The sequence below is a fragment of the Lissotriton helveticus genome, chromosome 9, assembly GCF_964261635.1.
Source record: "Lissotriton helveticus chromosome 9, aLisHel1.1, whole genome shotgun sequence".
NCBI classification, from domain to species: domain Eukaryota; kingdom Metazoa; phylum Chordata; class Amphibia; order Caudata; family Salamandridae; genus Lissotriton; species Lissotriton helveticus.
In genome coordinates, this window is record NC_136070.1 from 460,251,410 (window position 1) to 460,266,111 (window position 14,702).

Genomic DNA, 14,702 nt, shown 5'->3' on the forward strand with positions numbered 1-14,702 from the left:
GCTATTACCTAACCCTTTGTAAATTAAATTGAAAAAAATGTTCCTGGGTACTAAAGACCACTTCTGGGGCAGGGGGAGTAGATCTCTGGGTGGCCCTATAAATATTTGATTAAATTAGCGGTCCAAGCTCTTGTTGCCCAGGCTGGGTTATGGGAAGTGCCTCACTCTCAGTCTCCAGCTTGCCTAGATGCAAGCTGGCCCCTCTAAGGGCCTCCCTCAATACTGCCGCTAGACTGCAACAAAAAGAAATTATCACCTCTCCCCAGATCTAAAATCCCTGAACCAGCTCCCATATGAGACGGGGATAAAACTAAAGATTGCGTGCATGATACCCAGGTTTTTGGCACAAAAGCTAGAACTATTGGGGGGGGATGCAGAGCATCGCGAAGTGCTAGCTCTCTGCTACCGAAACCAGTTTTTCCCCAAAACGAAAACGTGCTACAAAGCCTTCTGGTGTATCACCCCGAAAATTTGGACTCTGCCTCCGGATCTCCAAAAAAGAAGTGAAAACATTTCAGATTACCAAGTTTTTGACCTAAGATCACACCTTTCTTGTTTATTGATTTTATGTATCTGTTATTTATTTGCTGATTTTGACTACTATATTGCTGACTTCCTATGGAGGTCAGGTTTATTAATTTGTCAATCCTCTGTTAGTACCTCGTTCATATATGTGACTGGTTCGTGATCTCACACCTATCTCTTACCTCCCATTCATGTAAAGCGCTCTGATACCCACTCTGGACATGTTCTCACTATATAAAACTTTATGGATAAAATAAACAAATAAGACAGGAGGTTTTTTAAGCCCAAATACATATTATGGGACTTTGTATTCCTGCATCGCCTGACATGTTTTTGTTGTGCCTATTTCCAGAAATAATGGAAGGACTTGTAGGGTTGGGAGTGGGCACTGGTGTTTTAATTATTAGTGGCAGCAGCAATGAGTAAAACATGAACCTGGTACGAAAAGGTAACTGCTACAATGAGGATGTGCCATGGCAACATATGAGACACTGTGTCATGTCATTTGTGAAACACGCAATGATTTCCTGGAAAAATGGCTTCCCAAGCTGCATTACATGAGCTCTGACATTGAAGAACTCACATAATAATTGCTTTATATGATAACCCTTACATTTACCATTAAGGAGGTGTGAACCGCACATGGAACTTTGCATAATCAAAGCCTGTGGAATGTCGTTTGGGAAAGGCTACGAACTGGTGGGCGGGAGGGCCAGTTGGGCGCAGAAATGTTCTGCTTTTCAAAGGTAGGTATACATGTGTATTGATTAACATTGATGACGACCTACACCGAGATAAATGCACATTTTGTTGAACAACTCATATTCGCATGTTTGTGACATTTAATAAAATGAGTTTCAAAACTACCCAAAAAAACCCACACCTTCTGCACTTCTTTCTAATTGAAGGTTGAGCTCTATCAAGAAACTGTAGAAGTTCTATATCCGTTTCTAATGTCTTTGGAATCTGTCTGAACTGAGCAAACACACTCATTAGGGCCAATCTTAGTTTTTAGTAGATTCACCAAACATGCGACCTGGTTACTTAGGCATTTCCAGTGCTTTTCTGAAGGCAATGCTTCACTAGAATTCCCAAGCAAACATCTTGATCTGTGATGCCTATTACTTGGGTCAGCAAGATCAGGTGGGCTTTATTTTGTTTTCTGTTAATACAGCATAGAAAATGGAATGTCTACAGATTGTACAGATTTTTATAAAATATTACAGGGAAGGGGGGCTGGCGCAAAGCATGCACAAGGAGCAAAGTCCAGAAAAAGTCATAATAATTTGTGCTACCAAAGAAGAGTTTATTGGCAAAATTGTGGTGGTGCATGGGTTATGGATTAATTGGTGTCCATAATCTTCATACTGAAGTGAAGAGAAATGGGAAATGGTGTAGTGGATTTCATTTGTAACCAATCTGTTTTGTTTTGTTTTTTTGTTTTATTTTGCAGGAGGTTGAAAAGAATCACACTGACTTGCTGGAGCTTCCAAATGACCTTGAGTCCGTTTCGAAAGCAGCTGGGTAAGAGCATCTTTTCTTCTTGGATGACGTAAATGGAATTCATTCTAGAGAACTTTTGTTCTGGTTGCCTGGCTTTGTCTATTGAAGCTGCACAGCTTTCTACCTCCCTACCACATCTACCATAAAAGTACACATACAATAATACAAAATTCATTGTTATTAAAAAATACCTCCCATATCAGGATACAGAAGGTGCAAGATATAAAATCAACATTTCAAACAAAAAGAGAAATACATAATTTTTCCAAGTTGTACATACAATTTCATGGAAGAGTTTCATCGAATAAAAACCATTACATATCCATGCATTTTCTGTACTTGACAGTTGATTTTAAGAACTCAAGTACATGGAGAATACTATCACTGTGCAAAAGTTGTAAATACACCATAGCTGTTTTGATCTATGAAAAATTAAGTTTTCTTAAGTGTCACCAGATATCGTTTGCGGGGGTATTCATAAAAGCTACATAAAAACATAAAATGCAGCATATCCTGCGGAGACTTTCCGTCGCAGCCGCAGGGAGCTGCATCTTTACTAAAAATAGCAGTTCTTGGTCTAACAAGCAAAAGATAAAAAATATTCAGTCTAAATCTAGTCAATAACATTTTTTCAAAAGAGGTCAGAGAGCCCGTTAAATAAGGCTCAATAGATGCAGTTGTTTTTAGCATAACCTATTTTCTGACACTCTTCTTCAGGATCTCAATGGCTTCCCTCTGTATCTTCCTATCCATGAGGTAGGCCATTTTCGTTGCCTCCAGGTCCCCATTAGTAATGCTACTAGGGTTCTCAAACAACTCCGAACGCCCCAATCTGTGAAAACTAGACTTCAAGTATTTCAACCATGGAATAGCCAATGCATTATCCTGAGACAGTCTTTCACAATTAAGTGTGTTAATGGAATATCAGGATTCAGCAGAAGTTTTAACCAACAGATCAGTGGGCGTTGGGAGAAAATATCGCTTACATACTGTGTCCCCAATTCTTCATGGACTGCTAGATTAGAAGTGCCCGAGGGGATACACAAAAGACGTTTCATAAAAGAGTTCTCCTCCATCTGGAGCTGCTCTCCCACATCATACCCCCATATTTCACTGCCATATACAGCCGTGGCCACTGATTTGGCATTATATAATTGCAGCATGGCACCAATAGGTTTTTTTCCCCAGTTTGTATGCAAAATTAAAAATAGATGCATTCACCCCAACTAGCTCCCCTTTCTTTTTAAGAACATGCGGGCCCCAGTTTAATTTACTATCAAAGAGGACCCCAAGATAGGGGAACGTCTTAGATATAGGGATTACTGCATCATCTACTTTAAATACAAAGTTCCTTCTGGGTTGTTGACCTACTTGCATGACAAATGATTTAGAATTGTTTATCGTTAAATCCCTATCTGTCATGAAGGATTTAAAAGCATTTAAAAGAGCTTGGAGGCCTCTTTCAGTCCTAGATATGAGGACTGCATCGTCCGCATATAATAGGACTGGAATACCCCGGCGACCGACTCTAGGGCAGTCAGCTGCCACCTCCTGTAAAGCGCTATCAAGGTCATTAATGTAAAAATTAAAAAGAAAAGAAGCCAAAATACAACCTTGTTGGACTCCCTTTCTGATGTTAAAATTATTTGTCACACTCGATCTCGGGGAAATCTAACATTTGCTCTAGTGTTGCTATGAAGATCTACCAGGAAGTCGACAATACCACCGTCCACCCCCTTCGCCCTCGTGGACTGCCACAGCTTCCGCCTGTTCACACAGTCAAAAGCTGAGGACAAGTCCATGAAGGCGAGATGGATGGTACCCCTGTGAGCCACTGTGTATTTACTTAGAATTCAAAAGAGGTTCAGGCATTGGGTTGTGGTTGAACGACCACTGCAGAAACCATACTGCGAGATGGACATGTTATTATCCTCAACCCAGGATGAAAGTCTCTGCAGTAGTATCCTTCCTATTATTTTCACCATAGAATCTGAGTAAAATGGGTCTGTAGCAATTTGGGCTACATTTATCCCCTTTTTTAAAAATAGGGACAATTGTGGATTGGGGATTGAGGATTAGGGGCATCCACTTTGTACTTCAGCATTAAAAACGGACTCCAAAATAGGAGCCGAGAAAGAAGGCTCAGACTTAAATTAATCCGGGGGAATCCCGTCTGGTCCGGGTGCTTTCCCGGCTGTTAATCCTATAATACCTTCAAGGATTTCACCCCGGTCGATTGTAATTTTATTACCGTTATTGACAGGTGCCGAGCCAGCAGTATCTTCCAGAGGACAGTCGTACAGATGCTCAAAATGTGCTTACCAGTCCTCCTTTGAATGTGACAATCAAGTCCATCACAGGACTCCTGAGCAAGAAAAGGCTTTTTCATTACGCCACAAAACTTGGAGCTATTCTTAAGTGTTTCAGGGTCTAATAGCTCATTCCATGCCTCAACCCTTAGGATCTCCTTACGTTTGGCTAGTATTATCTTGTAATCCTTCCGACACAATTGTACGTTAACCTGTACTCTTGGTTTAGCTGCTAGAGCCACCCTTGGATTGCTAGCTGCTTTGGTGCAATCATGGTCAAACCACTTAGGGCCCACATTAATTTGATTTTTAACTGGTGCGGACAGCAGCTTCTTGACCTTGTCTGAGAGTGACTGAAATGCCCCGAGCACCTTCGTATGCTGGTTACCTCCTTGGGTGCAGTTGACAATTTCATCTGCACAAATTACTTTAATATCTTTATAAAATATATCCGGGGTAATTTTAGATCATTTCAGTCTGCGCCTTCCATCAGTTGTGCATAACCTGCCCTGTCTGGGATTAGGCCCCTCCTTTGCTATCCATGGTTCAAGCAAACGCAAAGAAAGAGGATTGTGATTGCTAAATTCACTCTCCTCAATTAAAAAAGAATTTACAAAAGTCTGCATAGATAGTCAAATTAACACATAATCAATTAATGTTCCCTTCCCATTGTCCTTTAAGGTAGGTACCTCGAATCTAGTGGAGGGATCCCTCAGGGCCATGGTGGGTGTCATGTCCTAGTCATTCAGCAAATCATTAAGAAGCTCCCCCTCAATAGTCTTCAAAATGCAAACCATAAGATCGCGAACAATTTAGTTCTAGGATACATTTAAATAGGGGGTCACCACAAGGATGTACATTCAAGTCACCCACGACCATAAGGTTGTGCGGACTATGACTCATTGACCTGTTAATAAAAACATTCAAGGCAGATAGATGGCTATAGTCTAAACATGAATTAACTGAATTGTAAAAATTTACTAGACCAGCTATACAATTTTCTCTTTTTAGAGTTTAACCAAGAATGCCTGGGTTAGTGGATGATACTCTACGCACTTTACAGGCCAGCACCACGGTGATATAAATACCCCCCCCCCCCCTTTGGTCTACCCCTAGTGGTAGCAGTGGCTGGAACAAAATATGCCTTATATCCTTCCAAAAAGTGGTTGCATTCAACAGACCATGTTTCTTGTAAACAGATTATCAAGTACTGCCTAACAAAAGTAATCCAGCTGCAATCCTCCAATATTCCAGGAGATGACATTATTGGAACTCCTCCTAAGCGGACTGGCTTCTTTGGCTCCCAAGTCAATCAACCTTTCACCACCCTGGTCTTCTGGTGCCTTGAGTCAATCACAGGCCTCCAGGCCAGACAGAAGTTCAAATCTGTTTTGGACTGGAAGTCCATGATTGTTCTTACCTGGGGTACTAAAATTATTATACTGCAACCCACGGGGCGGGTAGCTGGTGGGAGGTCTCACCTTTGATTGATCTCTCATACGCCAGTTACCTCCCTGAGTGGGTTGTGCCGGGCCCCTCCCATGGGCGGGCCTGTAAAAAAAAAACAGGGGAAGGAGTTCAATTGCCGTACCAGTCATTTGCTGAGGACATTGACCGTTAGATAGTAGTTGGCCTGCAGTGAAAGGGTTATCAAAATTAACAATGATGCAGTCCCCACTCCGTTTTATGTGATCTGCCAATCCAACTGACCCTAGGTAGCCTTATTATATTGTTAGAAACATTCATCCCACCTGGAGTATTTTGATTAAGCCAAAATGTTGTTTTATTCCATAGTTGCTCCTAGCTCTCTGTCTCCTTTAAAGGGAGAGCAGGAGCATGCCCCAGTATGACTACGTAAGGGGTCACTTCCGGGGGTAAATCAATAACTATGGGTCATGGAGCCACACTAGGACCCTCGCCCAATCTTAGCTGAGAATCAGATATAGGCGTTTTCCTCCTTGTACTTGACTGTTGTGGAATGGTTTTACTAGCACCATCTAAGACTGGGGGACTTAATGTGTTTATTACTGGATCAGTCAAGTTGGTGCTATTACTGGGTGTCCTATTCTTCCTACTAGAAGATGATGAATTTTCTATGTTTGTGTGAACTCTGTCTGTTTTCATACCATTCCCCCAAGGAAGATTCCAGGAGCGTAAGCCTGGACTCTACCCCACTTAGTTTCAGCATAATCGGTTCCAACAGCGTTTGCAACATACCTTCTAGTTTCCCCCAAAAATCGCCCCCGGCATGATTACAGCTCCGTGTTACTCCATCACACTGGGTATTGTGAATTATGCTACTATCGGCTTTCTCCCCAGTGTTGTGTATTTCTGCAACAGTTACTGCCTTCCTACCAATAGCTACATGATTCTGTTTAGGTGCCCTAGACTTTTTGGAAGTAATGGGTTTTTTCGGGCAGTTCAAGACTGCCTTTTGTTTTTGACCTCTCGCCCGTAGTCTAGACTGTACCGGGCTAGGAGCCAGCTCTGGTGACCCAGAAATTAGACGATCACTCAATAAGGAGGTGTCGCCCTCTAACAGGGCCACCGCTGGTTGACCAGGAGTGGGGTTGTTAATGTCGTGTTAGTCATTGGGGCTGGAGAAGTTGTTAATCTACCAAATAAGGGCTCTATGGAGAGCCTACGTTCAGCCAAAATAATTTCCTTATTGACGGCTGACTCAGCCCTGGTCAAATAGGCGTCTAGGGTCCCAAAAATCCCTGTAGTACCTGTATCTTTCCGTGGTGCCATTGTGCACACCACAGTAATTTAGGAAAACCTAAAAAGAAAGATCTAACGTACAACTGGATAAATATAAAACCAGAACACAGACCACAATATCGTTTACAGCATCTGATTGAATCCACACAGTTACTAAAACACATATAAATCCTGATATACAATGAAATGATTATTACTAAAAGAAATAAAGTATAGGCTCTTTATGCCTTACAATCCATTTAAAATAATTCACTCAATTGAGTAGCTGCCATTTAGCGTAATCCAGGAGAAGAACTTCAATCTGTATCTCATGAGGATTGTCATTTACACTAGGTACATATATGGTTACTCACAGGTTTTATGGCAATATTTTAAGGGGGGTGGCCCAGCCCGACCTCTTCTGGCCCCTGATGGCCACAGATGGTCCCACCCTTGTCCCGGGCTTCTCCCGGCGCCGCCCACGTGCGTCCCGCTGTGTTTTTACTCGCCATGCTTGCCAACACTAGGGCAAGAAGCCTTAAAATATTTTGTTTCTCCAAACATTCGAGAACTGGTGTTGAAATAGAACAACGGGGTACATGTCTATGGAGCAACTAAAATTTTAAACTAAGCATAGAAATTCCGCACATTTAGCACCCACAGGCACATGTAGGGAGGTGATGAATTGCAAAAAGAACAAAATAATAATGCCGGATGCACCTTTTCATCGGATTTAGTGATATGATTGTTTCTAGCGTATTTCTGAGTTTCTGGGATATTTATTCCTTTTGGAAACAAAATCATGATCCCTTGATATTATTTTCCAATTTCTAATAATTATTACATTCCTTTCTTTTTTAGGGAAGGGCTGCCTATTTTTTTACTCTTGCTGCAGCATCTGTTTTCAAAAGTTTCTTCTTAAAGTTAGCCTTTAAGCACTAACAATGTATTAAAACGAACTACTTTGAATGTGTGCAACAAGCCAATTAATAAGAGCCCCCTCCCTAGTCACCTTCATTGTAAATTCTACTGTGAGGATATTGACCTCATCAGACCTCTGCTTCCAGATGTTCATGTCAATAAAATAATTAGCGTAAATGCCGGCTAACTATGGGCTGTTTTTAAGTCCGGCCTAAAATTATCTTTCGTTTTGTGCTGGAGCAAATGCAATTAAAAAGAAAATATAATAGAGAAATGTTTCAGGCCAACTTCCTATAAACACTGCTTATTGGTAGTGACATTAACAATTTGGAACTGCCCACTATACAGTAATTTGATGTTGGCAGTGTCTGTCAATGACATGACATACAGTTCGTCTCTTTACCCACCATTTCATTGGTTAAGAATCTGTGAGTGATCATGGAGATCCAGCCTTCCGAGAACCACGCACCAGGGGATAGGCTAACACTTTTTTTGTGGTAGTGTCTATCACTGCTCCTCCAGGCAGCAATGTACCGATCCCAAGGCAAGGCTACTTGTTACAAAGGTGTATGTCTGCCTGAACCCTGCTTAGTTGTTGCTTTGTATCACCAGAGCCCACAGTTCCACAACACTGATTTCCCCGTTTGTTTTTGACTGACAACTACTTGTTGTCAGTCACTCTTCCCTCTTTTCACAAGCCATACATGTGGTTCCCCATCTGGTCCGGGTGTACACTGTGTCATCCACCAACATCTTGCTGAAGATATGGAGAGGTAGCATGGAGCCCAGCAACTAAAGCAAAGAGGCAACTGGCAACCGTGTACATATTTGCATCACTGAAAACTGTTTCATCACCATCAAAGGCCAGTCCTAGCGGGCCAGGAATTCCTTCAGCCTGCAGTTATCAACACCTTCCTATGGCTCTTAGCCCAGCCACAAGCCGCTCAGCCTGATAGTCACTGGGGCGGCACGGTCTTCTTAGCACAAACAGGTGAGGCCACAACTGCTACGAGACAGAACTTTTGGAAGCCATTTTATGACTACTGCTTAAATTTACAAATCAAACTGGACTTTGTATGGGAGAATTTCGAGTGGACTTTGAATTTGCCTCTTTGGAATGATACAATGGAGCAGTTATGTGCCAGTTCCAGGGGTACTGTTTGCTGATTGGCCGAATGTGAAGACAATGTGTACATAGCACACTGCACAAATGTTTACATAGGCCTCTGCACAAATAAAGATTGATGATGAATTTGGGGGTCACTCGAGGGCTGGCTCTGAATGATAAGAGTGGTGTGTCCATACATTCATCGATTCTTGTCTCAGTATGAGAAGCTGGCATTGAGCAGTATCCGATAACAAACCTTATCGACTATCATACCCAAGATTTATACAGAAGTTATTTCAATCCAACAGATGTCTAGGCGCTAGTTTGAGATCAGTGGCTCCCCACCAGCTAGCTGGAGGATCTAGAACGGGCTAGTTTATAACACCCGATTGCAATGAAGATATCTATGCACTTGTGTGAAATTAATGATGCTCTCGCTAGATCCCAGCGGGGATAGAAGCCGAGCTGCTCTGTAGCGCCCACTCTCAATGCGGAGATCTAATCATTAGTGTGAGGTTAATGAAGCCCTCACCAGCTCCCAGGAAGATAGAGGCTGAGGGGGTCGAGCTACTCTAAAGCATCTACTCCTAGTGCAGAGATATAAGTACTAAAGTGGGATAAGTGTAGCCCTCGCTAGCTCCAAGAGTAATAGAGGCGGAGTTGCTATACAGCACCTTCTCTAAGTGCAGCTATCTAGATGTTAGTGTGAGATAGGACATATTCGGGAGCTTGGAACTGTTGGGTTCCTGCTGCTTAGGTGTCTTCAGTGAGGTCATGATGGGACAGGGAGCCCGGACAAGCTGATGGTGCCCAGGGGGTCTCCTCCAAGAGCTCGCTCTAGGAACTGCAGGTAAGCGCGTCTTAGGTTTCAAGAGTGGTTTCATTCTATTGTGAGGCGAATGAGGTAGAATATGCCTTAACCCTGTATTTGGGGGGGCTCACTGTTTGCTTTGTAAGAGCATGTTTGAAGCGAGCATGGAGAAGAGAGGCAATGTTATCTTTGGCAAACTACATAGTGTGTTGATGCAGAAGTATTTTGCTTATACCCCAATGCTTAGAATATTGTTAACCGATCCAGTTTGGATGCTAGTTTAGTTGTATGTTCTGTCAGTGCTTAGACAGGGCAGAAGTGTGATTTGAAGCGCTATATTGAACATTAGCTGCTTCTTAAAAACGGGTCTTCCGGACCTTTCAAGTTCCATGTTAATCAGATTTCAAATTAACATTCTGACCTAACCCTTATGATGGCAAAGCATTCGTGAGAAGTAAATTGAATATATTCATGTCTGGGTTATGTAACATTCTTTTCAATCATGTTGTACTTCATTGATTTTTCAGTCCGACAGCCCCACATGCTCTACTTGTTTGCTTTGCTAAAAATGCCCAATAACCTGTGACCTTTCATTTTAGGGGGTTTGCAGCAGTTCTCGATGCTCAAAAGGGAATAATTTCAGAATTGTATTCATTACATGGACTTGATGCTCAGTTTACTTACTCGAAATGCCATACATTTGGCAGTGAGTCAGTGCAAGTCCCAGTGATGGGAGTGTGTCTTCCTGTTGGAGCACTACTTTTTGTGCACCGAATTTGATCTCATTTTAATCAAAGTTTTGTTTCTTGGCACTTGACACTCATAAACTTGTACTTTCAGAGAAGTCTCACGTCTCCAGTTTACTAACATTTGTGCTTGCCTTACTTTTGTATGAAATTCAGTTCCACAACAGTGTCACTTGTTCCTTTCCCCCAATGCATTTTGGACACAAATTGCTCCTTCGGCAACAGGTTGGGATTGCAAATCAAAACTTAAAGCCAGATATCTAGTAAGATGCCATTATTTATCTTATGACCGTAAATTATACAGGAAGACGCAGTTTCATCATTGGAGAATTGCATTGACTCATGAGACTTGCCCCCAGAAGCACACTACCTGTATGAAGTGTTGGGTTATTGGGAGCAAATAGTTCAGAGTGTGCAGGCTTCACAAACCGAGCACGTTTGGTAGTACAATGTCACTCAAAAGTATACTGAAACCATGGAAATGTCACAAATAAGAATGTGGAGTCAGTTTCAGGACTGCTTCTCCACATATTGCTACAGAACAAGTTACCAGGCCACCACCTAGTGTCGGAGACATTTAGCTGCCACCACCTGTAAAACCCATGGGGCTACTGATGTTGAAGGAGTGGTTGCAAGGCCCTTGTGAGGAGAAGGGTTTGTCTGCCTTCCGCCGCTGAGAGCCACTCTCCTTATCTCCCCCTGTCCTGTACTTTTGCTCATTGGCTAAGGAACTACCCCCTGTACAAAGGTGAGTCTACCCTGGTATAACCACCTCTCACCACTAACACACTGGAGACATTAGTCTTTTTTTCTCTGCACTACGGAAAGAGCTTCCATAGGCATCTCCTACAGATCCATGAGTTCCTCCTTGCAGCATGGCATATGCTGGGCCCAGGTGCCACATTGTATGCAGCAGTCATTGCCCTATTCAATCCACCATGAGAAGCCTGGTTGAGACCCACCCTTGACATATTCTGTGGCTCACTGTCCCTTCATTGCACACTATAGAGCTATTACTATCATTCTCCCATCTCCACCACAGGGGAGATGCCTAGTACACATTTCAGGGTGGCACTAGCATAACAGTATGAGGTTCCTTAGTTTGGCAGGTGACTCCATTATAGAGTTGAAAGTCCTCAGCAGGGGACTGGTTATGTTGTCAGCTCTCGCAGGAGCCAGGCTGCTATCTGACACTGAACATTTAGCCTGGGAGGTGAAATACAGACTGGGAATCCTTTGGATGGAATGTGGGCTAGTGCTGCCATAAACTCTTTGAATTAGTCGGATTTACTGGGCTTAGTCCTTAGGGTGGGACCTGACAAGAGGCTGGCCTGGGAGTCAAAGTGAGGGAGCAGGCACACCTAACGACAATACTGCCCAGAGCTGGGCTGATGGTGCAAGTAGTGATAGCGTAGGGTGCACATTAATAGCTCCGACGCTAACAACCTGAAGTGCATCCTGCTCAACACCCGCTCGGTCCACAGACACGCCATTGAACTTTGGAACCTACTCGACACCACATCGCCGGACGTCGCCTTTCTTACAGAAACCTGGATGAACGCCTCATCAACGCCCGACATCGCCATAGCCATCCCGGACGGCTACAAGATCATCCGAAAGGACCGCATCAACCAAACAGGAGGAGGCATCGCCATCGTCCATAAGAACACCATCCGCATCACGACCAGTTCCGACGATAACCTTGCAGCCGCCGAACACCTTCACTTCCAGATCCACACCGACCCCAAGACCACACTCAGAGGCACCCTCATCTACAGGCTACCAGGACCCCGCACACAATTCAGCGAAGACATCACTGACTTCATCAGCCCACACGCCCTCCCCTCCGAGGACTACATTCTACTGGGAGACCTCAACTTCCACCTGGAAAAGAACAACGACAGCAACACCACCAACCTTCTGGACAACCTCGCCAATCTCGGACTCAAACAACTTGTCAACACCCCCACCCACTATGCCGGGCACACACTCGACCCAATCTTCACCTCCAGCAAGCACATCTCCTTCAATCACACCACAGCTCTCCATTGGACGGACCACAGCTGCGTTCACTTCAACTACAAAAAGACTACGACCCACAACCACCCACAACCAATTCCCCCCAGAAACTGGAACAAAATTACCACCGACCAGCTCTTCTCATCGCTTCACCAAAACCCTCCTGCCAAATCATCGGACCCAAACGAAGCAGCTACCAACCTCACACAATGGATCACCCACAGCGCTGACGAATTAGTACCCTTGAAAAACCATCGAATCAAGCAAGGTAGCAAAAAAGCCCCCTGGTTCAATGATGACCTTAAGAAATCCAAGAAGATCTGTCGCACCCTCGAGAAAGCCTGGCGAAAAAACCAAACTACTGACAACTTGGCCACCTTCAAGAACGCCACCCGCAAACACCACCAACTGATCCGATCCACCAAGAAATCAGCATTCAAGGATCGACTCGACAACAACGCCCACAACAGCAAGGAACTATTCAACATCGTCAAAGAGTTTACCAACCCCACCGCCGGCACCAAGGACATTACTCCCTCCCAAGACCTCTGCGACTCTCTAGCCTCGTTCTTCCACAACAAAATCGCTGCCATACTTTGACAGCTTTGACGACCAGTTTACCCCACCCACCTCCGAACTAAAACCCCCCTCCAACAATCTTTGCACCTGGAACCCAATCACCACTGAAGATACCATCCGCCTGATGAACTTCATCCACTCAGGATCGCCAACCGACCCATGTCCCCACCACATTTTCAACAAAGCAGACTCCATTATCGCACCCCATCTCCGAGACGTCATCAACTGCTCCCTCAACTCCGCTACCTTCCCGGAAAGCTGGAAACATGCCGAACTCAGCGCCCTCCTGAAGAAACCCACAGCAGACCCCCACGGAACTTAAGAACTACTGACCCTCTTTCGCTCCTCCCATTCCCTGCCAAAGTCATTGAGAAAGCCGTCAACAGTCAGCTCGCCGCCTTCCTCGAATCCAACAAATCCCTCGACCCTTCACAGTCCGGCTTCTGAGCCAAACATAGCACTGAGACCGCCCTCATCGCAGCAACAGAAGACATTCGAACCCTACTGGACAACGGAGAAACAGCTGTCCTCATCCTACTTGACGTCTCCGCAGCCTTCGACACTGTTTGTCATAGTACCCTTATAAAACGCCTGAGCAACGTCGGAATACAAGGAAAAGCATTGGACTGGATCATCTCGTTCCTCGCCGGAAGAACCCAGAGAGTCCGCCTCCCCCCTTTTAGATCAGAGGCCACCGAAGTCATCTGCGGCGCACCACAAGGATCATCACTCAGTCCCACCCTCTTTAACGCATACATGAGTCCCCTCGCATCCATCGCGCGCCAACACAACCTCAACATCATCTCCTACGCAGACGACACCCAGCTAATCCTCTCCCTCACCAAAGACCCAAACACAGCCAAAACCAACCTACACGAAGGGATGAAAGAAGTAGCCTAGAGGATGAAGAACAGCCGTCTAAAACTGAACTCGGACAAAACGGAAGTCCTCATCTTAGGATCATCCCCCTCCGCCTGGGACGACTCATGGTGGCCACCGGCCCTGGGAAACGCACCCAAACCAACGGACCACGCACGTAACCTGGGCTTCATCCTGGACTCCTCCCTCTCGATGACCAAACAAGTCAACGCCGTCTCATCATCATGCTTCAATATCCTACGTATGCTCAAAAAAATCTTCTGTTGGATCCCCACCGAAACAAGAAAGTACGTTCACCCATGCACTGGTCACAAGCCGACTGGACTACGGAAACACCCTTTACGCCGGAACCACAGCTAAACTACAGAAAAAACTCCAACGCATCCAAAACGCTTCAGCCAGACTCATCCTAGACATTCCCCGTCAAGCTCACATTTCCGGACACCTGAAAGACCTCCACTGGCTCCCAGTCAACAAGAGAATAACGTTCCGTCTCCTCACCCACGCACACAAAGCCCTCCACGACCTAGGGCCCGAATACCTCAACACGCGCCTGTCCTTTTACACCCCCACCCGCCAACTACGATCGTCCAATCAAGCCC

At 44.5% G+C, this 14,702-nt stretch overlaps 1 protein-coding gene across 1 annotated transcript in view; it reads left to right on the plus strand.

Annotated features, from left to right (window-relative positions):
• The window catches only part of LOC144781424 (inverted formin-2-like), a 273,145-nt gene that overhangs the window by 237,220 nt on the left and 21,223 nt on the right, over positions 1 to 14,702 (plus strand). The window contains exon 16 of the mRNA XM_078660274.1: positions 1,979 to 2,049. Within this exon, the coding sequence (XP_078516400.1) occupies positions 1,979 to 2,049 (71 nt within the window). The remainder of the gene's footprint in view (positions 1 to 1,978; positions 2,050 to 14,702) is intronic.